Source organism: Aethalodelphis obliquidens, unplaced genomic scaffold (assembly GCF_003676395.1).
Source record: "Aethalodelphis obliquidens isolate GAN/ISIS:26980383/991018 unplaced genomic scaffold, ASM367639v1 scaffold5, whole genome shotgun sequence".
In the NCBI taxonomy this organism is placed as follows: Eukaryota; Metazoa; Chordata; class Mammalia; order Artiodactyla; family Delphinidae; genus Aethalodelphis; species Aethalodelphis obliquidens.
This window is the reverse complement of record NW_020837949.1, coordinates 55,725,422-55,750,781: the sequence shown is the minus strand read 5'-3', so window position 1 is coordinate 55,750,781 and position 25,360 is coordinate 55,725,422. Positions and strand designations below refer to the sequence as shown.

Genomic DNA, 25,360 nt, shown 5'->3' with positions numbered 1-25,360 from the left:
TCCAGATCTATTAATTCTAAATAAATATAATGACACCTTTTCTGAAGCCCAGACCACCTCCCTTGAAGTTTTAGTATTGTACTGCCATTATTATGACATGCCATGTGGTAAAGTTGACCCTGTGTATATCTATCTCCCCTACCAGATTACAAACATGCCCTTTGAAGGTAGCACTTGTGTCTTATTCTTATCTTTGTGTCCTGCTCCATATCCATCTTCCACTCAGTGAATTACACCAAGTAGATGTTCAAAAAATAGTGTGAAATGAATGCATGAGTGATAGATGAATGGAATTTAACTTAAAGAGCAATTTCTTTAGCAACATCTATGACAGCAGTGTCCTCTCCCGCACCGCCTGATGGACTCTGAGGGACCACGTCTGTCCTGGTCCTCACTTTATCTCCAGCATTTGCACTATGCTAAGCACACCATAAGCGTTGGAATAATCATTGTATCCTCTAGAAGGGATTTCAGCGCATCAGGAATGGAAGAAAGCAAAACAATCCAAGGCTGAACGGAAGTGAGCTGCCTGGGCGAGGCTGTCGTACTCGGTGGGCGGTAAAGAACAGGAATCCCCAGGCGAACCCTGGGAACCGCGGGTGAGTGCGGGCGCCTTCCTCTCCTCCGAGGCGATAGGTGGCGCTGTGGCCGGCCGCGGCCCCCGGGCCTGCGCGGCGCCGCTCTCTGGACGGGGTGGGGAGTTGGCAGAAGGACCTGCGGCGGGTCTGCTTCGGCCGCCGCTCTGGCCTGGTCTACCCCAGCGGCTGACTGATCGCTCAGTGCGGCACCATGGGGAAGCGGGACAATAGGGTGGTGAGTACCCGGTGGGGAAAGCAATGCGGCGGCGCGGGGCACGGCGGCAGGAGAGCGGGACCCCTCGCTCTTCCCGGCTGGGCCTGAGAGTCAGCGGCGGCGCTGGGACCTCAAACCAGGAGACCCAGCTCCCCTCCCCGCTCCGGCCCCAGACGCGCGTGCGCCGCGCACGAAGTTGGCGCCTTCGGCTCCCCCGCTCTCTTTTCTCTTCTCTCTAGTCTCCCTTTCCTCTACACCCCGTCAACCCTGCCGCACCCTCTGGTAGTGTTCTCTGGCATCCTTCCCTTCCGCACTCGGGCCAGCAGTGCCCAGTTTCTAGAGCTCTAGGGTCCCCTGCACCCTCCTGTAAGTAAGTCCAAAGTCTGAGGCCCGTGGAGGTGCCGGGACTCGCCCCCCACGCACCGCGACCGGGATCGCGCACCCAGGGGGGACGGAGGCCACGGACGTTGTCCCTCCACCCGGGGGCCTGCAGGGCGCCCAGTTCTAGCAGAAGTCGGGCTCGCATTTGAGAACCAGGATCAAAGCATTTGGCTTCGGGCCCCAGTGTCCAGCACTACCTGGCACCTAGTAGGCTCTGTAAAGGAACGAATAGCCTGGTAATGTTCACTCTGGAGTCAGGCCCAGACTGGAATGTCAGTTCTGGTCCCTCGGGAGTTGGGGGACCTAGGATGAGTTGCTTTTCTTCTTTGAGCCTCAGTTTCTTCATCTGTAAGAGGGGATCAGTGTTGCCCATAACTTTGCAGAATAGTTGAGAGTGCAAAAGGCAAGGTGGCCGGGCGAGTGCTTGGCATGAAGGTTATTCTAGTAAATGAGATAAAAGAGATGCAGAAGTACCTAATAGCAGAAAGAGTAAGAAATATCTGTAAGTAAGAAATTCGAGGTTCTGAGGGCATTTTGACAGGCGGAGATGGGAGGAAGGCATTCTAGGTGGCTACTAGCTTGGTGTGGACAGCCCAGGTTATGAATCAGTTTGAATGGGCTTTAAACAGGAGGGATTAGCAGTAAGCTTAGGTTGCAGCCTTACAGTTCTAGGCTTGGCTATGATAGAGTTTTAAACCACTGAGCAGCAAAATGAAAAAAAATAAATGTCGTTGAAGCTACTGTACTACATTTAGTGAACTAGCTTTTTAAAAATTAAGTGATTATTTCCTTTGAGGTTAGGGAGTGGGGGGAGATGGGGCGAGGTACTAAAAGAGCTTCACTTTTATGAAATATTTCTTGTCTTCAAAACGTTTGTTTTAATTTTATTTAGTCTTCATAATCAAAGATGTCTAGGAACCACAGTGGTGAACTTTGATTACAAGGTTGAGGAATGTTCTTTTCTCTTGCTTTCCTGGCTGTAAGTCAGACCTTGTGGTATTCTGATTCTCATAGAGTTGAAATGGTGTTCTCCTGGAGCATCCTTAGGTTTAAGGTGTTAAGAGTGTTTGGGCTCTTTAATGACCTTAGGCCTTAAATGCTTAGAAATTACCGGACCTTGGGTACAGTTTTCATGCAGAGACCTAAGATGTTTTGTTTTACTGGCAAAAGGTGTTGGTTTACACATACTTTTAAAGCATTTGAAAAAGTTTCCAAATTAGTTTCATTTACTAGAGCATTTTGATAATTCCGAGCTCTACTTATTACTTGGTATGTTGTCTTGGCCCGTGGTGGTTCTGGTAACATTTTATATGCACTTCAAAGGTTGTGGAAAGGAAAACAGGAAATTAAGAGGTAGAAGACGCAGATCTTCTCGTTCAGTCTCCTCATTGCAATGGAGGAGGAGATGGAACTGTTTAAACTGGGACCAAAAAAAAACCTTGGGTCATCTGATAAGTTAGTTTAGTACATCATAACTCTTGATGGTTTTTTCTTTTTTTTTTTTTTTTTTTGCGGTACGCGGGCCTTTCACTGTTGTGGCCTCTCCCGTTGCGGAGCACAGGCTCCGGACGCGCAGGCTCAGCGGCCATGGCTCACGGAACTAGCCGCTCCGCGGCATGTGGGATCTTCCCGGACCGGGGCACGAACCCGTGTCCCCTGCATCGGCAGGCGGACTATCCACCACTGCGCCACCAGGGAAGCCCATAACTCTTGATTTTAATTAAAATGAACATGTGCCTCTGAAAATAATGGCTTTTTTTTCTTTTTACATTGATGATAAAAATCATGGTTCTAGAGATGACAGAATTGCTTTCTAAAATGCCATAAATTTCAGGTTGAAGTTTTTGTAAAAATAGGCTTTACTCTTTAGAGCTGTTTTGGTCTCAAGGCAAAAATTGAGCAGAAAGTACAGAGAGTTGCCATATGCTCCCTGCCCATAGACATGCTCAGCTTTCCCTACTTTCAACTCCCACACCTGAGGGGAACATTTGTTACAGTCAATGAGCTTACATTGACACATCATTTTCACCTGAAGTCCTTAGTTTACATTAGGGCTCACTCTTGGTATTGTACGTTCTTGAACGGCTTTTATTTATTTTTTCACTGAACATTTTAATTCTTGAGATTTGTAAAGGGCACTTTAATTTGTGATGGCCACCCTTTGTGCCCATTGTTTTCCAGAAGTTTCCTTCGTGTTCTTTTCTGTTACTAAAACAGATGTATCCTCTAGATAAAAATAGGTAATCAAAGTAGCAAATGAAATTCTGCGCATTTTGTCCTTAGCAGTTTCACTGCATTGCTTTTTTCCTAGCTGCCCACTTATATATTCCCTTGAGCTCAATTTGCCATCCTAAGTTTCAAAGACAAATCGTTTTCTGTTACCCAAACTCACAGCAGCAGCTTGGAGTCACAGGCAGTTCTAGTTACATATGAGTATGGGTGTTTGCTTTAAAAGGGCATAGTATTTAAAGTGACTGTCATAGACATTTAAAGAAATTGCAGTTTCTTTATTTTGATTGATGCCCAGCCACCCACCGCCTAATGTTAGAAGCATTATTTTTCACACTTACGCATAATAAGTGAAAGAGCTTTACCTTTGTGAAATACTTTTTTGTTTTTAAAACCTTTCTGTTGTGCACAGTAAAATGAGCACTGTTGCTTAATAATTATGAGCACAGAATTTTGCAAGGAGCTTGTGAGATGCGCTTCATAAATATTGCTATTATAATTGAGATAAATAATGGAGGTATTTAGAGTGGTTGAATTTTTCTCATTTTGTTTACTATTAATATTATGGCAGTGTTTGCATGTAGTATTTTTGTTTTATAAAGGTAATGAGTTATTTTAAATTTTTTTCTCCATTGTATGAAATGATGAAAGTAGACGTCTTCCTTTACATTTTGGTGCACCTGCATCAAAAACTTTTTAAAAATTTATAGTTATTTATTAAAATGGTATCTCTTTTTTTTTTAACTTGCTTTTGCTTTTCACCTGAGAAATTTTGGGCATCATCTTTTTAATGGCTACATAGTATTTCATTTTGGGAATATAATGTATTAAATTAATCTCAAATTGACGGCTCTTTGGGTATTTTCAGTTTTTCCTATTTTAGTGATAACAGTTTTAACATCCTTGTATATATTTACAACTTTAAAAATAAAGTTTTTACAGTTTTAAACTTAAAATATTTTACTATTGAGTACTGCTAAAATTATGACATGCTACCAAAGAAATGAGGTGATAGATGGTAGATATTATAGTTTTTAAAGTGATGATCTTAGCTTGCACATTGTACTTGCTTTTGGTTATGATGATTGTCAGTGTCATTGGTTGGGCCAGCAGCTGCTCTGTTGTGGCCTCTGTTGGTTGTCATTTCCACATGAACTGATTGAAATTCTCAGCAGAGACAGTTGAATGAAATATTTGAGGGCATAACATTTGATATAAAAAATAGGACTTTATGCCTCGGTCTTAAACGTTGCATTTGATATCCACATGTAGCCCTGATTCAACATCTCTGACCGTAGGAGCTCTAGCATTCATTCCTGCCAGTAAGAAAATTATATTAAAGGTTTAACTTTTTCATCTCAAGTAAGTAGGCAGTATCCAGTTGAATGGAAGTAGTTCTCGGTATGTGTTGTTTATAGTGGTTTTATATTGTTTATTCTGCCAGAGTAATCTAGAAATATATAACTTATATTTGTTATGAAGGTGGGTGATTTTGTCTTTTTTTTTTTTTTTTTTTGATTTTGTCATTTTTAAAGATATTGTTAAATAAAATGCATCAGATGCATTGTACCCTTTCACTTCTTTTCAAATGTTAGGTAATTAGGTTTAAAATCAACCTTGGTAATAGTCATTTTCAACCAAAATTCTTTTTATTTATAAAGTAGAAGAGTTTTTTTTGTTTTTTTTTTTTTTTTTGCGTTATGTGGGCCTCTCACTGTCGTGGCCTCTCTCGTTGCGGAGCACAGGCTCCGGACATGCTGGCTCAGCGGCCATGGCTTATGGGCCTAGCCGCTCTGCGGCATGTGGGATCTTCCTGGACCAGGGCACGAACCCGTGTCCCCTGCATCGGCAGGTGGACTCTCAACCACTGCGCCACCAGGGAAGCCCAAAGTAGAAGAGTTTTTATAAATGTTGACTTGAATTAAATTTGGAAAGCTGAATCATAGGGTCAAGAGGTTGAGAGTGAATTAAAGACCAGATTTGTGAATTCTATTTAATAAAGCAACACCTCTTTGCTAGACACTGTCATTAACAAAGAAATATTCTGGGGCTTCCCTGGTGGCACAGTGGTGGATAGTCCGCCTGCTGATGCAGGGGACACGGATTCGTGCCCCGGTCCGGGAGGATCCCACATGCCGCGGAGCGGTTGGGCCCGTGAGCCATGGCTGCTGAGCCTGCATGTCTGGAGCCTGTGCTCCGCAGCGGGAGAGGCCACAACAGTGAGAGGCCCGCGTACTGCAAAAAAAAAAAAAAAGAAGAAAGAAGAAAGAAACAAATATTCTGCTTTATTTTGTCTCAGTGTATTTTGGGGGAAAGTGTCTAAAAATGTGTTTTACTGCTATAGTAAGTGTAGTATACAGAGCGTAATATAATTTCTGTGGTTTTTTAATTGTACAAAAATATGTATAACAAAGTTCACCATTTTAAGTGTATAGTTAAGTGACATTGAGTACATTCACAGTGTTTTACAACTATCACCACTGTCCATTTCCAGAACTTTTTCATCATCTCATACAAGAAGCTCTGTACCCATTACACAGTAACTCCCAGCTCCTGGTAAACTCTATTTTCTGTCTCTATGAATTTACTTATTCTAGGTACCCCACATAAGTTGAATCATACAACGTTTGTCCTTTGGTGTCTGCCTTATTTCACTTAGTATGCTTCCAAGGTTCATCTGTGTTGGAGCATGTATCAGAATTTCACTCTTTTCTAAGGCTGAATAATATTCCATTGTATGTATATGTCACATTTTGTTTATCCATTCTTCCATAGATGGACATTTGGGTTGTTTCCACCTTTTGGCTGTTGTGAATAATGCTGCTATGAACATGGGTGTACACGTATCTGTTTGAGCCCCTGCTTTCAGTTCTTTTTCAATCCTACTTAGAGGTGGAGTTTCTGTTTAACTTTTTGAAGAATTAGCAAGCTTTTCCAAAACAGCTGCACCATTTTTTATTCTCACCTGCAACGCTTAACTGTTCCAGTTTCTTCACATCCTTGACAACACTTGTTGTTTTCTGTTTTTGATAGTAGCCATTCTAACTGGGGTGAGGTGGCATCTCGTCGTTTTGATTTGCATTTCCCTAACGACTAGTGACTAGTGACATTGAGTATCGTTTCATGTGCATATTAAGACATTTGTACATCTTCTTTGGAGGAATGTCTAAGTCCTTAGCACATTTTTGAATTGGGTTGTTTGGGGGTTTTGTTGTTGAGTTGTAGGATTTCTTTATGCATTCTGGATATTAACCCTTGTCAGATACATGATTTGCAAATATTTTCTTCCATTCTGTGGATTGTCTTTTCAGTCTTTTGATAGAGTTCTTTGATGAACAAATGTTTTTAATTTTGATGAAGTCTTGTTTATCTATTTTTTCTTTTGTTGCCTAGCATGATTTAATTTTTGATGTTAACAATTTGTGTATAAAATTGCTCTCAGCAGGGCGCAGTATTTCCTGAGATAGAAGATATAGTAGAATAAGCAATGAATTTAGAGTTAGGTCTTCTTTAACTTCTCTGGAATCGAGTTTCTTCATTTACCATTGTGCATAATATTATTACCCTCAGAGCTTTACTGAGCTTTAGGAAAAAGCACTGTAAAGCCATCTAAGAGTAAGAGAGAGATGTCATTATTATTTTCATCAAATCTCTGGTAAAAACACATTTTCTGTGAAAGAGCAGTATTACTTATCTCCCAAACTTATGAGGCTTAATAGAGCATTAAATCTACTTTTTGTAATGAAAAGTTGGTTAGTCAGATTGTTCATGCTTAGTTGGATATAGTATGCATTTATAATAAAGATTGCGTTATGAGTATGCAAATGTACTTTTGTGTTTTCAGTGGTTATTTTAATGGAGTTAATTTTTGTTTTTTCCTCAAGGCCTATATGAACCCAATAGCAATGGCCAGATCAAGGGGTCCAATCCAGTCTTCAGGTCCAACGATCCAAGATTATCTGAATCGACCAAGGCCTACCTGGTATTTGTGAAACAATTTACCTATATATAAGGTTTTCATAAATTTTTAAAGGTTATTTTTACAACTTTTATTGATTGCTGAGCAGTTGCTAGATACATAATTTTTTGAAGTGGTATTTGATATGTGCTTTGTTTTGAATGTATAAAACACATGCATGAATGTAAAGCAAACATTTGAGAACCCACCACCCAATATAGCTAAAGCACTGCCAGGGAATCTGTTTTGTTTTGTTTTGTTATTTATTTATTTATTTATTTTGTGGTATGCGGACCCTCTCACTGTTGTGGCCTCTCCCGTTGCGGAGCACAGGCTCCGGATGCGCAGGCTCAGCGGCCATGGCTCACGGGCCTAGCCGCTCCGCGGCATGTGGGATGTTCCCGGACCGGGGCACGAATCCGTGTCCCCTGCATCGGCAGGTGGACTCTCAACCACTGCGCCACCAGGGAAGCCACAGAGAATCTTTTATACCAAGCACATATTTATGTCTTAAAACAGACCTTAACCTTGAAGTGTTCTAAGCTATTTAAAATGGTAGGTTTGAATAATATTGCCCTTCCACGGGGTATAACTAGGTGTTGAGAAAGATGACTTTAGACCTTGTTTCTAGTTTTATCCGCTGGCTTTTCAAAGAGTTAGGGTTTCCCATTGTAAAAGTTTTTTTTTTTTTTTTTTTGGTAAAAGTTCTGTTTTAAATTTTTTGTTTGTTTTGCCCTTGTTGAGTGGCTCTGATTTTTTGTAAATAAAGTATCATAGCACTTACATTATTGTTTTTTAGTATGTCTTATTATTAAATACCCATACTCCTGAGGTAACATAAGGCAAGCTTCAGAGTTGTTAACTTTGGACTCCTTCTAAGGGCCCCTGATAACTGGGCAACTATAGTTGAAAGTTGTATTTACATACAACAGGGAATCCTTCCTTTGGGTTAAATAGGAAGTAAGCTGTGTCTGCCTCTTAGAATGTTCTTGAGTGCTATTGTTTATTGTTGCAGCTTACCAAAAAATAAATTATCTCATGATTTTAATGAGATCTTTATATGTGAATTTCTGTGTTGCAAAAAATATGTGTATTAAATGGCACTGTAACGTGAAAAAATATAAAAAATAAATTATCTCAAAACAAAGTATATTTTATCTTTAAAATTGGGGAGAAGGGATGAATTTTAAAGGGGAAGTGCCTAAGCTAGTGGATTACATGTATGGTCAGAGGTCGCCAAGACAACCCTCAGGTTGGGTAATTGCTAGAAGGGCTCACAGATAGTCGTACTCGTGGGCAAGATTTATTATGGTGAAAGGATACCAGCCATAGTCAGCAAAGGAAAAAAGTGCATGGAGTGAAGTTCAGGGGAGCCTGGACGCAGGCTTCCAAGGCTGCTTCTGTGGAGTCATACAGGATGCATTTCATTTCCTTAGCAATGAGTTATGATAACACATGTAAGGTATTGCCAACCAGTGTGATTCAGTGTGTCCAGCTTTTTTATTGGCGACTGATCTGCCTCTGCCTGTCAGGTGCCAAAATTCCAGAAGGAATGAAGGTGTTCATATAAACTATATTATTTGTATAGACAGGCACAGTAAGCCACTCTTATCAGGGGGTGGTACCAAAATCTAAGTTCCCAGATGCCAGCCAGGGCTACTCGTTCTTAAAAGCAGGTACATTATAAAACGGGTGATTTAGTAATAGACTATAGTAATTCAGTCATATAGACCTTAACTCACCCTAACACTGAAACTACTAGCTTTGTGACCTTAGGCAGATTTTCTTACCTTCCTCAAGTTTCAGCTTCTTTATCTCTAAAATGGGGGTAATAATACTACCTTTTCTCACAGGATTGTTGTGAGGATTAAAGGAAGATGTATTTAAAGCAGTGCCTGTTGTATGGAAGTGCTCAAATGTTTGGTGTGTTAGTTCTTATAATCCGTGTTTAGAAGGGGAGTGACTAGTATTATCTGATAGGCTTTATTATGATAATTGATTTACAAGGACGTGAACAAAGAAATTTAAAATGTAGCAGCACTGGAACTAGAATGGAGGTTTATTAGGATATTAAGAAAAATTTATTTATGAAATTTTTGTTGCCTTGTTTGTAAGCATCCGTCTCAAATTTGAATAGCTTGAAAACTTACTTGTACATTCTATTTTTTTAAGGGAAGAAGTGAAAGAACAACTAGAAAAGAAAAAGAAAGGCTCCAAGGCATTGGCTGAATTTGAAGAAAAGATGAATGAGGTTTGTAAATTGTGCCTTTAAAAAAAATAATCTTTTTTCTTATAATAAAAAAAATGAAATTTTTTTTTTTAATAAACCAAGAGTTTGGGCCTAGCTCTTTAGGTTAAGGGTGCTCTGTATTATAGAAGTGTTTTTGTTATATTGAATACGGTTTGTATATTTTGATTTCTTAAAAAAAGAAATAGAGAAAAGCCATCTTACAGTAATTTAAATCATCTTAAGTTTTCTAAATGTTACATTCTTCCCTTCTCTCCCCTTATCCCCAGGTCCCCATCTTACCCTGGGATTTCCATGGTGATGTTTGCTTGTTTTGATTACAAACATATATGTAGTATTTCAGCCACAGTATAGATTAATTCAACTTTTACTGTCTGGAAAGAGAATCTAACCACCATTGTTAAAAAGAAAAAAGTTCTCAGCCTCAGTAATAATACCTACTCTTCCTTTCAGTATATAGTAAGGAGCTCCCACCTCATAATATCCTCTTTGAAAGGAGCTCGTAGAGGCTCCTTTGGTGACAGGGTAAAGGATTCTGGCACCTGCAGTATCTTTTGACTGTAATTAGAGGCTGAGATGAGAGCGAGGTAGTAGAGGATGGAAGGAAGAAAGTAGTGGCTGTCTCTATATATTTAGGTGTATTAGAAGGGGATAGGTAGCCTCTAATGTGTTTATAACTTTTCTGCAGAACTGGAAGAAAGAACTAGAAAAACACAGGGAGAAATTATTAAGTGGAAGTGAGAGCTCATCCAGAAAAAGACAGGTAATGCCATTTTTAGTTTATTGCTATTCTTAATCTCAGAGTTGGGTTTTCATAATAATGCTGTGTACTATTATTAATAGATACATTTGAAAACACCACCTTATTTAGATTTGTACTTGTATTTGTTTGCTTTTAGAGAAAGAAAAAAGAAAAGAAGAAATCTGGTAGGGTGAGCAAAAGTTTTCCATTTTTCTAAATGTTATAATCAAGAGCATACAAAAAAAGTAAGAATAATTGATATAACCTGTATGCTAACTCTAGATAAGTCAAGGAACCTGGAGGTCCTTTGGTAGTTACGGGTGGTTTTGTTCTATTAGTGATAATAAAAGAAAGGTGCCAACCTCCTTATAACCTAGTGACTCCTTCATTACTATTAAAGAGGGAAAATCGATTACTGTTGCTACATCTGTTGTTACTTTGTGTGTGTGTCTGTGTGTGTGTATGTCTGTGTTTGTGAGGGAATGTGAGATTTGACATTTTAGTATTTAAGTCATGAATATGGCATCTGTTTCTCAGACACTAGATTAATTTCGTTAAGTATTTGAGAGACTTAGTAAAAGAAAAAAAATTCCTGCATCTCACAAGCTTTAATTGTTTTGTGCTTGGTCAAGTATTCATCTTCTTCTTCATCAAGCTCTGATTCTTCCAGCAGTTCTTCAGATTCTGAAGATGAGGTAATGTTTGCCTGTAATGATTCATGAAATAATATCTCTGATATCTTTACTGACAAGTGGAAGAAACCCATTATGAAATATCTGTTAAAAATGTTTACTTCCAGTTTTTGATTAATCATCCATAACTGAGAGCGCTGTTGTGAATAAATAACTAGGTATTTAAATATTGGTAAATGTGTTTTTTAGATTCCTAAATTTGTCTTGTTCATTTAAAAATATTAGTAGAAGAAATGGATTTAAAAATCAAAAATTCTGTTTTAGCTAAGAATTACATGTGACTCATCACTTAACATTTTTTAATAAAACAAAGTGATGTAAGTTACATTTTAAATATTATTAAGTAAAACATATTTACACGCTGGTCCTTTCATCAAGTTTTGTTCATTGATTAAGTTTTGATGTTAATAAAATGCAACGATTATATTTTTGAAACAGAAAGCAAATATTTCTGAAATGTTTCATGTAGGATAAGAGACAAGGAAAAAGGAAAAAGAAAAAGAAGAGCCGTTCACATAAATCTTCTGAAAGTTCCATGTCAGAAACTGAATCAGACAGTAAGGTAAAATCATTTAAATGAGCAATATTTTGGATAGCAGACATTTAATTAGGTTCTTCTTTAAGTTCTTCCTGTCTTAAATTGCTCTCAGTTTAGAAATGTGATACTGTTTTTGTACTTTGATGCTCTGTGTCACTTAATTGATGTACTTAATAATATTGTACATAGGGCATTTAATTGTTCTCTAAGTACTTTGACATATAGGTCCCCACATCTCAGCATTTTTATGACAGCTTTATGATAAAGCATGGCAGACATTATTTTTCCCATCTACATAAAAAATTTGTAGTGCAGATGAAAACATCTTGCTTAAATTCATACAGATCGTATTAGAATTGGAAGTTGAATCTATCTTCTAATATCTGATCCAGTGTCCTTTTTACTGTACTGTACCTAAATCTGTTCTGTACTATCCAGAATTATCAGATGCAATTAACTCTCAAACATTAGTGGTCATAAGAAATACATGCAGGTTATAATAAAAATGTGGATTCCTGGGTCCTAGCTCCAGAGTCTGATTTAGTGAGTCCGATTAGGATCAGAAGTCTACATTTTAAACCAATGGTCCCTAGGATTCTGATGCAGTGCTGTCCATGGGCCACAATTTGATGAGCACTGTCCTGGGGTCCCAGGAGAACAAAACAACTATTGATATATGGTTGTATGGCAGATATCTACTTGCCCTACTGAGACTTCTTTTGATAAAATGCCTGGCATATATAAAGTATTCAGTAGATGTTGGTTTTGTTTTTTAAAGCCGAAGAGCCAGTCTAATGATACTGATAGCTAACATTTATAGAATGCCTACTATAGATTGAGCCCAGTTCTAAGCACTTGACTTGTTAACTCAATCCTCTCAACACCCCTATGAAGTAGTTTTTTGTATATCCCACTTCATGGATAAGGAAGGCTCAGAGAGTTTAACAGCTAGCCCTGAGGGATTCAAAAGTAGAAATTCTTGCCTCCCCACTTTATAAGGAAGAGTAGGGAAATCAAATTGATGTCTGAGCATGGTGTGAATTAGAACTTCAGTGCATATGATCACTACAGGTAAAAATAGCAATAGTATAAAGTCTTATTTTAAAATAAACGTTATACAGATAACGTCCGTTGTTTTAGTTGTACAGAGATTTGATATACAGCCAGATAAATGAAGAAGTCTCATTCCCTCATAAGCACATATATACACAACCTGTATTTCTCCCGTATTTTCAGAATAAAATTCTGGAAGTAAACTTTTTTTCGGTCATAGAGTAAATCACTTTTTTGGTATTTTTCTTCCTTCTGTCATAATGCTGTATCTTTCACATTTAAAATTAATATATATATATTTTATTTGTTTAGGATAGTTTAAAAAAGAAGAAGAAGTCAAAGGATGCAACTGAGAAAGAAAAGGTAATTTATACTTTACAGTGCCTTAAGATAACTTCTTTTACTTCAAGAATTGCTTCAAAAAATTAACATTAAAGCATTCCCCTTTTTACCTTAAAAGATTTCTTTTGCTTATTGAGTTCATTTTTGAAGGTAAAAGATCAGAAGAAGCTTCCTGCAGAGAATTTGAGTTTGTATAGATAAATGTATTATCTCAGTTTAAAATTCAAAATAATGAAGATTCTAAACATTTCCTGTTTCCTCAAGTCATTTTAAAGAAGGTCCTTTTAATGAAAGAACATGGACTTCTGTTTCAAATTGAGTGTACCATAGCTAAATTTGAAAACTTTTTTCTACTGTAAGTAGATGTTTTATCTTCATTTATGGCTTATCTATACCTAATGCTTAATTTATCCCTACCTAAGTTTCTGGTTTATATTTTTAAATCTTTCTTATTATTAAAAATAAAAGCCTAAAGAAAGCAACTACTAATAAAAGGAAAATAAAGACCAGTGTCACTGTATTTTATTCAGTCTTTGTATATCATTTCTTAAAAATTGAGGTGAAATTCACATAATATGCTATTAACCATCTTTAAATTACAGTTTGGTAGTATTTAGTGTATGTACAGTGTTGGGCATTGATCACCTCTCTAGTTTCAAAACTTTTTCATCGGGCTTCCCTGGTGGCGCAGTGGTTGAGAGTCCGCCTGCCGATGCAGGGGACGCGGGTTCGTGCCCTGGTCTGGGAAGATCCCACATGCTGCGGAGCGGCTAGGCCGTGAGCCATGGCCGCTGAGCCTGCACGTCCCGAGCCTGTGCTCTGCAACAGGAGAGGCCACAACAGTGAGAGACCCGCGTACGGCAAAAAAAAAAAAAAACTTTTTCATCATTCCATTAAAAACAACCCATAGTCACTAAGTAACCAGTTTCCTTCTCCCCACCCACCCCCAATCCCGTGATAGCCTCTAATCTGCTTTATGTCTATGGATTTGTATATTCTCGATATATCATATAAAGGCAGTCATACTATATGTGACCTTTTGTGACTGGCTTCTTTCACTTAGTATAATGTTTTCGAGGTTCATTCACGTTGTAGCATGTATCAGTACTTCATTCCTTTTTATGAATGCATATAATATTCCATTGTATGTATATAGCACAATTTGTTTATCCATTCATTCATTGATGGACATTTGAGTTGTTTGTACCTTTTGGCTAGTGTGAATAATGCTGCTTTAAATATGCATGTTTCTGTATGGACGTATATTTTCATTTCTCTGGGGTATATACCTAGACATGTTTTGGGTTTTTTTTAATCAGTTTGCAAATAAAAATGCATTAACACTAAAAAAAGAAACCATATTGACAGAGTTGGTTTAATTAATTCCAAGGATTCAAGGATAAGAAATTTATTAATATAACTTGCCATATTAACTGGTCAAAGGAAAGAAACCGTGTGATTATTTTAATAGTTGCCAATAGGGTGTGATATAATTTCAACAGAACTTCCTGATTTTTCAAAACCATTATAAAATAAGAATAATTGGTTACTTTCATGTTTTAAAAAAAATTGTAAAACTAAAAACTGGCAATTTGCAAACATGAAATACTAAAACAACTGCACTGTGATTTTTGAAGTACTTCAAGATATACAAAGTATAGAGTAATATACACATATATAAAAAATCACCCATATGTATACCAACTAGAATTAACAGATGGTTTAAATTTTGTCATATTTGCTTCAGGTCTTGTTTTATGGGAAAAGAAGAAGTCCCAGGCACTTTCTCCTTCCTTAGAGACAGCTGTTTCTGAAATTACTGTGCCTCCTTCCCATCCATATTTATACACTTTTATTAACATAAGTATGTGTTCAGAAATAACTTAGAGTATTTTCAGAAGGGTGTCACCATGTTTCCTCTGAAGCTTGTTTTTTTCTCTCAGAATTACTGTTGACATTTATCCTTGTTGATACTCTCAAGTTTGTTTCTTTGGCTTATAGTATTCCATTATTTTAACTCACCACAACTTGTATCTCCATTCTCCTGTTTGTGGACATACAGGTTATTTTCATTCTTCAGTAATGCAAACAGTGCTGCAATGGCTATTTGTTATCCATTTCTCCTTTTCTTTAAGTTGTCATTAATTTTCTGAGGTATACCTGGGAGTATAACTTCTAGGTCCTAGGATATACATACGTTTTACTTGTCTACATTTTGCTTACCAAAGTGCTTGTTATTAATTTACATTCCTACTAGTAATGTATGACAGTACCCTTGTTCCTCATACATACTTGTCACGCTGTGAGACCTCCCTTTTTGCCAGTTCAGTGTGTAGAGATGTTTGAGCCCCCCTTTATTTGTTTATTAGCCATTCAGATTTCATTTTCTGTGAATTGCCTATTTGTGGTCTTTGCCCATTTTTCTGTTTGATTGTTATTAATCTTTCTGATTCATAAGAGTTATATACTTTGGATGCTAATCTTTCAGACAGGTAGTTAACATCTTTTGGTCTATGGCTTCTGTTAATCCTGTTCAGGGTGTCTGTTATAATCTTACATGGTTTTAATTTTCAGTTATATGTATCAGTCATTAGTTTTAGCTCCATTTTTATTTTAAATTGTTCTGAAAGTGCTAGGCAATGGAATACCTAATTAGAAAATATAGTGGAAGAAAATATTTCATTTATGATGGTAACAAAAAACATATAGGAAAATCTTAAAGAAGTGAGCAGGACTTATTTGAAGAAAACTATACAGATCTATTCAGAAACGCGAAAATTTAATAAATGTTCCTGGGTATGACTTGCTCTGCTAAAAGTTAAAACATTTTTCATATGCTTTGATGAAAAAATGTGGTATGATCCAGGAATAGAAAAACAATGGAACAGTGTAGAGTCCAGGTAAAAATTTGTTAAGTATTTGTGGAATTTAATATATGATAGAGGTGGCATTTCTTGGACCAAAATGACTAGCCATTTGGAAAATATACAGTTGAGCACTCCTTAAGGCCAAATATATTCCAGATAAGTGAAAATTCTAAATGTATGAAAATGCAACTAGAGAAAGACATGGGTGAGTATAACATTGTTATGGGAAAGGGCTTTACCTCAAATCTCATGAACTTCTGACCACATAATTCAAATGCTGAATGGGAAAAAAGACATATAGGTTATAAAAAATAAGCTGTGAACGAAGTTTAAATATAATGAACAGACTAAGAAACACTACTAGGAATATATAAGGCAAAAACTTGATCTTCAGTAATTAAGGGAAAGAGAATACCTCACACACACATAAAAATAGATAAAATACATGTTGAGGCAATTTTTAAAGAAAATATGAACTATATTCTAATAATCTGAGATTGATATGGCTGATAAAAGAATCTGACGAAGAGGCTTTTTGGTGAAGTGTGGTTCATAAATGAATGAAATAAGAAACAATTTTGAGGGTTATGGGAGAGTGAGAAAATCATTTGGATGAAGGCTGCTTTGGTCTTTGATTTAGTCATTATTGTTAAAGATTTTGCCCTCACGTACCCTTTACTATATTTCAACTTTGTTTTTAATAGCGAGGAACTCATATGCCTGCCCTCCAGAAGGAAATGGGTTAAGTAAATTGTGGTATCTACTTTCAGTGGTATATACTTTCAGTGAATGTCAAAGGCAGCCAAAAATGATGGTGTAGTTGGCATGGAAAGATACTGTTGGGTGAGAAGACTGGGTTCCAAACAAGTATTTATGTAAAATTGTATATACACAGAGATGTTTCCCAAAATCCCTGTAGTGGGATCTTGGTGAATTTTCTTAAAATGAACATTTATAATTTCTACCAAAATAATAAAGCTGTTTGCAGAAACAAATCACCTGTAATCTACCACACATATCATCACTGTTAATTTCTTTTCTTGTTTGTTTGTATCTTCAAAATTGGGTTCATGCTATGTAAAAGTTTTAGGTCATTTTTTTCTGTGTAAGATTAACTGGTGAGCATTTTTTCCTTTGTGCGGTTTTGTTTTTGTTGTTATGAACTACTTCATACGTACTGATGAAGCATATAGAAAAAATAAAATGACAACCAGCATATTCACTATGCAGCTTTAATAAATCTTAACATTCTGTCATATTTGTTTCAGATGTTTTCAGAATGTTTTTTTTTTTGGTACTTTATTTTTTAATTTATTTTATTTTATTTTTTGGCTGCGTTGGGTCTTCGTTGCTGCACGTGGGCTTTTCTCTTGTTGCGGCGAGCGGGGGCTACTCTTCGTTGTGTTGGGCAGGCTTCTCATTGTGGTGGCTTCTCTTGTTGGGAACACAGACTCTAGGTGCACGGGCTTCAGTAGTTGTGGCACACGGGCTCAGTAGCTGTGGCTCGCGGCTCTAGAGTGCAGGCTCAGTAGCTGTGCCACAGTAGCTGTGGCACATTAGTTGCTCCGCAGCATGTAGGATCTTCCCAGACCAGGGATCGAACCTGTGTCCCCTGCATTGGCAGGCAGATCCTCAACCACTGCACCACCAGGGAAGTTCCCAGAATGTTTTATTTCTTTAAAAATGTTTTATTTCTTAAAATATGTACTTAAGCCCCTAAGTACTCCTCCCCAGAATTATACATTTTCTCATCATTAAATACTTAGAGATGAAGTTTTGTTTTGTTTTTTAATGTGAATTTAACACTTTAAATGCACTAAGGGAACTACGGTGCAGAGACCTTTTTAGGCCATCACAAATAATTACCTGTTGATTTTCTTTTCTGTAACACTAGGCCTGTCTGATCCAACCCAGGCTAGAAACAAAAAGAATTAAACTGCAAAGGACCCAATTCTTATACCATATGTTTTCCTTAACTTTTTAAAACTTCATCATGTATAATTAAAGAAAATAAGGAGGATATTACATCTAAATGGATGTATAGGTATTTCTTTTCAAGTTATTTAATAAAAGCATTGCTTTATTGGAATTAGAAACTGATTGCTGATAATTGTCACCAATTTTAGACGTTTCTAAAATGAAAATGGATAATTTTTGTGATAATTGGGAAAATTCTTAAAACTTAAAAACTTAAAATTCGTGTGGCATTGTATTATATCTCAGTCGGCATACATGTATTTATTTTTCATAGGACATTAAAGGACTCAGCAAAAAAAGAAAGATGTATCCTGAAGATAAACCTTTATCATCTGAGTCCCTGTCAGAATCAGATTATACTGAGGAGGTAAGTCTATGATCAAATCCATTTTCTTTACTTTAAAATATTTAGTTACTTGATTTAATAAATACGAATTAGTAAAAAAAAATTTTCATAAGATATTTGATTTACTCACTTTTCTAATATGTAAAAGAGACGCCGTTTCAGAATAAGTTTTGTATTTTTACACAAGATAGTAATATGGCTTTTATTTTGAGAATCATATTCCCAGATACCTTTCCAATCTGAGATCTTTTATTTTTACTCTTCTAATGTTTTCTTTTTACTACCATTTTGATGGCATGAAAGATACTGTATAGCATGTACCATATTAAAACCCAAGCATTCCCTTGTTTTTGTTTGGTGCTACTCTTTTTTTTTTTTTTGCGGTACGCGAGCCTCTCACTGTTGTGGCCTCTCCCGTTGCGGAGCACAGGCTCCAGACGCTCAGGCTCAGCGGCCGTGGCTCACGGGCCCAGCCTCTCCGCGGCATGTGGGATCTTCCTGGACCGGGGCACGAACCCGCGTCCCCTGCATTGGCAGGCGGACTCTCAACCACTGCGCCACCAGGGAAGCCCCGGCACTACTCTTTAGGGAGTAGAAAGGTGATATGGTGGAACAGAAATGTTGACATGACTTCAGTTTTCCTATCCATAAAATGAGGGAGTAGAATTAGGTAATCTGTACAGTCCTTTTCAGCTCTAATATCCCTGTCTTAGATTTTGTATTCTCTTGGAATTAGAGTCCATTCTTAGTTAATTTTAGGTTTATAAGTTATCTTTGAAGTATTTCTCTGCTTGGACTTGATTTCCTCATTTGTAAAATAGGACCTCTTGTCCCCATGTGTAGCAATATTTTGTAATACTCCTTTAATGAAGTTTGTAGCTAGTATAGGCTACCTGTACACATTTTTATATTAGTGTCCCCTAAAGAAATAAAAATGAATACAAGAGAATAATTTTATAAAATTATATTTCTATGCGTAAGTACTTGCGCCTAATAACACTAGAAGACATAAAATATTAAGCTGTGACAAAATTCAGGCTGTAGCAGGTATGTTGACCTATGCCCTTCAAAAGCCGTACAATAGCATTGTCACCAATGACATTTTCCAAAATGGTGGACAATTCCCAGTAAAGCTCTGAATGAAACAAAATACAGTCTTCCCTCTATTTATATGACATAGCTATTCTGGGACATCCACTGTACGGCCATCCTTCGATATCTGCAGGGAATTTGTTCCAGGACCCCTGTGGATACCAAAGTTCACAGGTGCTCAAGTCGCTTACATAAAATGGCGTAGTATTTGCATCTAACCCATGCACATCCTCCCATACGCTTTAAATTATCTCTAGAGTACATCTAATACCGAATACAATGTAAATGCTATATAAATAGTTGCTGGCATGTGACAGAGTCAAGTTTTGCTTTTTGAAACTTTCTGCAATTTTTTTTTCCCCAAATATTTTTGATCCATGGTTGGTTGAATCCATGGGTGCTGAACACACGGATACGGAGGGCCGACTGTATCTTAAAACCCAGTACAAAATACTTTGTGTTCATATTGTAATATACTTAGATTTTATATTATAATTGGGCCCATTATATGAATGTCAAGCAGGCTATTCTAAAGTTATGTCCAGGCTCCCTGGATATCGCCTGATGGCACTCCCTGTCTTGGCCCCACCCCCTCAGTCACTGAGATGACAAGAATAACCAACAGACACAAGGATTGCGTTCTCCAAGTTCTTTCAGGAGAGAGCTACCGCTTCTATTGAAAGTTAATAGTCTTTAATGCTTCTGTGTTCTATTCCTTCAGTCTATTTTAGTTTATTTGTGCTATTCTTAGTTACATTTTCATGTACTTGACATACAGTAACCTAGCAGATAAACCAGACAATTCAATATTTCAGCAATTTTTGTGCTTTATTATTGTATTAATTATGTTTGTCTTAATATAAAATATGTTACATTTGGATTTAACATTAATACACATCAGTTTTAGCAACTTTGAATTTAACATAAATCCAGTGTATCACACTTTAAAATATTGAAATAACATATTAATGGGGTAATAATTGTTACTTGAAAAGATTTTTATCAGTTCATTGATACTGAGTACACTATATATATAAAACCACCATTCGTTAAACACCATAGGTAAGAGAAACACCTACTGTATTCCAGGCATTCCCCCTTGAGGGTGGATATTACCTACATTTTACAAAGACGATGAAACTGAGGGTAATACATAGCAGAGGTAGGGTTCAGAGTTTGGTCTGTTTTATTGCAGAGCCCATGTATTTTATCTGCTGTACCTCACTGCTGTTTTTAGGTGGTGAAAGAAAATCTAAGAGAAGCCCTCTAGAGATTTAATTTTCTTTCCTTTAAATGTTTTTCGTTGAATCCTCATTGTGATATAATAGAGGTTTGAGGTACAATAATGCATTTAAAATGTTTTTTGATTGTCAAAAAAAGGTTTTTTACATAAAGGTATATTAGTGAATGAAAAAAAATGCCTTGGAAATTACATATTTATCTTCTGTTCTCCACAAAAATTTTAATTTTGTAGATACGAGCAAAAAAGAAGAAAAGCAGTGAAGAACGAGAAAAAACAACAGCAAGTATCACTTATGTTTTTACATGACAACAGTATAGCTGTTTTTAATATAAAATTAGTCTTTGTAAAGCATGATTACACTTACTAGAACTAAATAAATATTTATTGGGAAAGGTGTGGTGTTCAGCAGCTTCACTTAATGGGTTGGAGAAAATTAAATTGGCTCAGAAGAAAGGAAGCATATCCTGATAGCAAACATCTCTGTTTCATTTTCAGTATTTTACTGTTAGAAATGTAAGCTTAAACTATTGTTTGACTTTCTTAAGCTGTAACAGGAAGTATGAGAGTAAAGTATGGTGATTCCCTCCATCTTCGATAGTAGATACTCCCAGATCTGCCAAACCTGGTAATAATAGAAAAAGGCTCATGAAGCACACGCTGCAATGAAAAATAAGAGGAATGTTACAACATAAATGATTCGCTAATAAAGATGATTCTTTCAATCATTTCTAAAGCCAGCTCTGCTATCATGCAGGTTGAGAAGTAGAAAGAGGAGAATAGGAAAGTGGAAGTGGTATCCAATGAGAAGCAGACCAACCTAGAGAACGTCTGTAGCAAATTATCAAGGAGAAATGCAGATCATATCAGCAAAGTAATTTAGGAGCACCCACATAAGTGTGGGCTATGGCCTTTGAAGGCATTTTCTTAGGGAGGAGTAAAAGAAAAATGAGAACAGCATCATTTGTAGGTTTGAGAGTAACTGCCCCTTCCCAGAATGTCCCTGACTCTTAAAACGAGGGTCCTTCTCTGAGAAGGTTCACCTGATAATGTGTGATTCGGAAATAACATTTTATATGCTTCAAGACCAAGGAGACATTTAAGAGACATTTTTCCTGAGTGGGAAAATAACTTGGGTGAAGACTGCATCTTTGGTTCAGATTACTAAGACATAAAGTTAATTTTGGATAATTCTAATTTATATTTGCATACTTTACTGTTTCATGCATTCAGCTAGCATGTATTTATTAAGCTTCTCTATGCAGGCACTGTTCTGTCTTGGTAGAGCTGTTATAATGGAGTACGAGATAGATAAGAGTGTGACAAATGAGAGGCTGACTCGGAGAGAAAGCCTCTTTGAGGACGTAAAATTAAGCTGAAATCTGATTTACAAAAAAGAGCCAACCATTAGAAGATGAAAGATAGAACATCCTAGACAGAGAGAAGAGCTCAGGACCTATGGTGGGAGTGAGCTTGATATGTTTGAAGAAGTGAAAAAAGGTAGGCTTGGCTTACACGTAGTAGATAAAGAGGATAGCATATAATGAGGTTGGGAAGTAAGCAGAGGCCATCTCACAGAGCACGCTATTTAGGTTTTAATCAAAGCAAACAGGTAACCTAAATCAACTTTACATTTTAAAAATATTTTGGCAGAAGTGATGACTGGACCTAAATGAGGAATGCTGTTGTTTGTATTACAGTGGTAGTGATGGAGATGGACTGGCATGATGGATTTGAGATATGATTTGGCCTTAGGTGGTAGGACTTGCTTGGTGCTTCAGGGGTGGAGAGTGGAGTTAAAGAGTCGAGTCAAAGATAGTTTAGATTGTTTGGCTTAAACAATATGATGAATTAGTGGTGCCATGCACTAAGATGGTTGAGAAAGGATTTGGAGGGAAAAATTAAGCATTTTTAATAACTAGCATGGTAGAGCTAGTAATAAGGCACTTGCAGTCTTGAGTTTAGAGCATAGGACTGGATATAAAGATTTGGTCTGTTAAGTGGTATTTAAAGCATGTTACTGGGAGAGCATGTGGAAAAGAAGGGAAGGAAGCCCACAAAGGTTGAGCAGAGGAAGAAGAACCAGCAAACAAGGTCTTTGTGATAGAAGGAAAGCAGCAGAGTGAGGTGTCATGGAAGCCAAGAAGAAAAGTGTTTTAAGAACAGAGTGGCCAACTATCCTTTTATGAAAAAGTAACCTATACCCAAAACTTATTTTTAAAAGCCCAGATATAAGATTTTGGACTCTCTAAAAGTCCCTGCATACCTGGGCTCGTAATGAAAAGAACAGTGAAAGTTTGTTAGTGTCACAAAGTGATAGAGGCCTTAGAGAAGGTGGAGGGATGGAAGTTCTAATAGATAAGGAGATGGAGAGGAAGTTTTATTTTTGCCACCCTTAAATTAAGGCTCTTGCCTTTTCTTTTTACTTCCCCTGAATATCAACAACTAGTATATTATTTGATACTACATTTCCACATATCTGTTTCTAAAAGTTCTGCCTTCTCTTTTACATCAGAAAGTCAAGAGAGTCAGGGTTCAGCAGAATTCTAGCTTCCTTTGTCTAGTCACAGTATGACTACTTTTTACTAGGCCTCAGTGGTGTTTTCCTCTAAAAACCAAGCGTCCATTTTTCTAAGCTAAATATACTTTTCAACTGTACGTCAGTATTTTGTACCAGATAGTTGTTAACTTAATAATTAAAGTAGCTCTACCAGTCTAAGCAGTACCTAATACCTGTTCCTATTTACTTAAAAGTAGCAGGTTTAATGTATTCTCTAAAAGTTATCATTTTACAAACAATTGTGTTTTGCTGTGGTATGACGATTCCTTTGCAGTAACTAAAATGATTTCACCTTTAAAAATTAGATAACATGAAGTATAACAGTTGATACCATAATCCAGTTGAATTTATTTTCTACAGGAAATCTTGTTAGAAGCTACATTAATGTGCTACTGACCTAGAGTTTTCCTTATCTTTTGAAAATTGACAAGCACTCTCTTAGTCCTCATACAATATTATTGAGACTTTTCGAGAAATGTTTTCAGTAGCTTACTTGTTTGTGTGGATTGTTAGAAATAACTATACATAGTAGATTAGAAGTACCATGGTGAAGTTGTTGTTTTTAATTTGCAGATTTTTACGTAGCTATGTCTAACATGGAACTATCTTTTCAGGAAAAAACAAAAAAGAAAAGGAAGCATAAGAAACACAGTAAGAAGAAGAAAAAGAAGGCTGCTAGTTCAAGTCCTGACTCACCATAACTTTAAGAAGAATCAGGATTCACTTATAAAGAAAGTGCAATGTCTAAGGAAATATCAACTGTGAACATTATGACATATTTACTAAAATGCATGAATTTTCTTGTTTTTAGAATTATTCCTGGACTATCAGTAGCCACTCAGATGCCGCTGTGTGAAAGGGCCATAATTGTTGCCTGCTGCTTGAACATCTGTTTTTTTCTCATCCAGTGCTTTATAACTGGGAGATAACACACCGCAGTCATACTAGTGGTTAAGATATTTGGGAATAAAGTTAATATTTTTGACTAGAAGTATCTAATGATAAATCAACAGAAACTGAATCTGGATACATCATTAAGATGTAATCAGACATGACCAGATGACTCTAGTTAACATTTTTGAAGTAGGGATTACGTTGACGTTTCAAAATCCTTACTCTGTAGATAAGCGTATTTTAATTTTTTCCCCTTGTATACTTTTGTTTACCTGGGGAAGGAGCTTTTAGGGGTGGGGGTGGGGTTTGATATCACTTCAGCTAGCAGAATAGCGTGCCTTTATCCTCACACATCTTATTTTTGTGGACACAGTAGCCATGCTTCATGGGGAGGTCAGGGCCGGGTATGGCAGTCTTGCCCTTTACTGAGCTTAGTGACATCGTTGGACTCTGTCGTATGCTACTTTGAGTGAACCAGAGAAATAGCCTTTTGCAGCATGAGAATGCCCCAAAAGCTCTGGGATTTACCTCCACTTCAATAATACTGAATGTTTTTTAGCATTAGAATGTGTTATAACATTTGAACTAATTTTGACTACACTTTGGCTTTGAAAAGGAATCATTTCAAATGACACTGGTACTTTTTGAACTTGATAGCTAAAGATTCTAAAATGCATGTTTTATACTGTTAGGTTTTAACCAGTCAGGAAAATTTTATGTAATCAGTGATAGTTCCTTTATTTTTTGTATGAGTTTTGTTTAGGCTGTAATGTTTAGCTTTTTATTAACTCCTTATTCTTGCTATTCTAAATTCCTTACTGTGTTTAACAGCATACTTGCCAAGATATTTAGCATGTAAAAAGCAGGTTTTTGATTTTTTTTTTTTTTTTAACAGCTTCATATTGAAGCTGAGACTTAACCATAAATAAGTTGAGTGACAGGCCTGGTATGCTGTGTCTTGTTACACAAAACTATTGCCAGAATCTTAGTAAATATAACGTTTTAAAGGTTTGTCTTTGTATATTCACAATGGATTATGACAAGTTAAATTTAAGTGAGAATTACATATTTGCTTTTCCTGTGTCATATTTTACTAAGATTTTGTGCCTCATGTCTCCTGCTGAATTGTTTACTAGTAATGTTAAAAAGAATTGATAAATCATTTTCACTTTACATTTTTATATAATCAGGTAACATGAAATATAATTTGATGTACAATTTTGCCTGTTACAGAGGGTGTGCTAATTATAGTGGTATATGCACAAAACATTTTGGCATGACAAGCTGAATAAATAGCTATTTTACTTAAAAATAGCTGTGTTCTTATCAGCTCCCTTTGAGTCTCAAGTTATAAAGATTAAGGAACACTACTAGGTGTTAAGTGCTAGGTGGATAAGTCATGTCCCCAA

At 36.8% G+C, this 25,360-nt stretch overlaps 1 protein-coding gene across 3 annotated transcripts; it reads left to right on the top strand.

Moving 5' to 3' along the window:
• Nucleotides 1–683: 683 nt before the first annotated feature.
• FAM133B (family with sequence similarity 133 member B) lies at nucleotides 684–25,263 on the top strand. Of its 3 annotated transcripts, none has more exons than XM_027102451.1 (11): nucleotides 684–813; nucleotides 7,287–7,384; nucleotides 9,533–9,611; nucleotides 10,297–10,371; nucleotides 10,508–10,540; nucleotides 10,983–11,045; nucleotides 11,512–11,604; nucleotides 12,946–12,996; nucleotides 18,094–18,186; nucleotides 20,732–20,779; nucleotides 23,672–25,263. In XM_027102451.1, the coding sequence occupies exons 1-11, from the start codon at nucleotides 790–792 to the stop codon at nucleotides 23,756–23,758; spliced, it is 744 nt and encodes a 247-aa protein (XP_026958252.1). In that variant the 5' UTR covers nucleotides 684–789; the 3' UTR covers nucleotides 23,759–25,263. The 3 variants fall into 3 exon arrangements, with proteins under 3 accessions (XP_026958252.1, XP_026958254.1, XP_026958255.1); XM_027102453.1 differs by having other exon boundaries at nucleotides 20,732–20,777; nucleotides 23,669–25,254; XM_027102454.1 differs by lacking the exons at nucleotides 18,094–18,186; nucleotides 20,732–20,779; nucleotides 23,672–25,263 and adding an exon at nucleotides 16,547–17,210.
• The last annotated feature ends 97 nt before the right edge of the window (nucleotides 25,264–25,360 follow it).

What these genes read in the sequence shown, in the direction of transcription:
- FAM133B (XM_027102451.1), top strand. Translation starts at nt 790, where the DNA reads ATGGGGAAGCGGGACAATAGGGTG. An exon ending in TTGAAGAAAAGATGAATGAG is followed by an intron (nt 9,612 to 10,296) that starts GTTTGTAAATTG and finishes ACTTTTCTGCAG; the next exon opens with AACTGGAAGAAAGAACTAGA. An exon ending in AAGAACGAGAAAAAACAACA is followed by an intron (nt 20,780 to 23,671) that starts GCAAGTATCACT and finishes CTATCTTTTCAG; the next exon opens with GAAAAAACAAAAAAGAAAAG.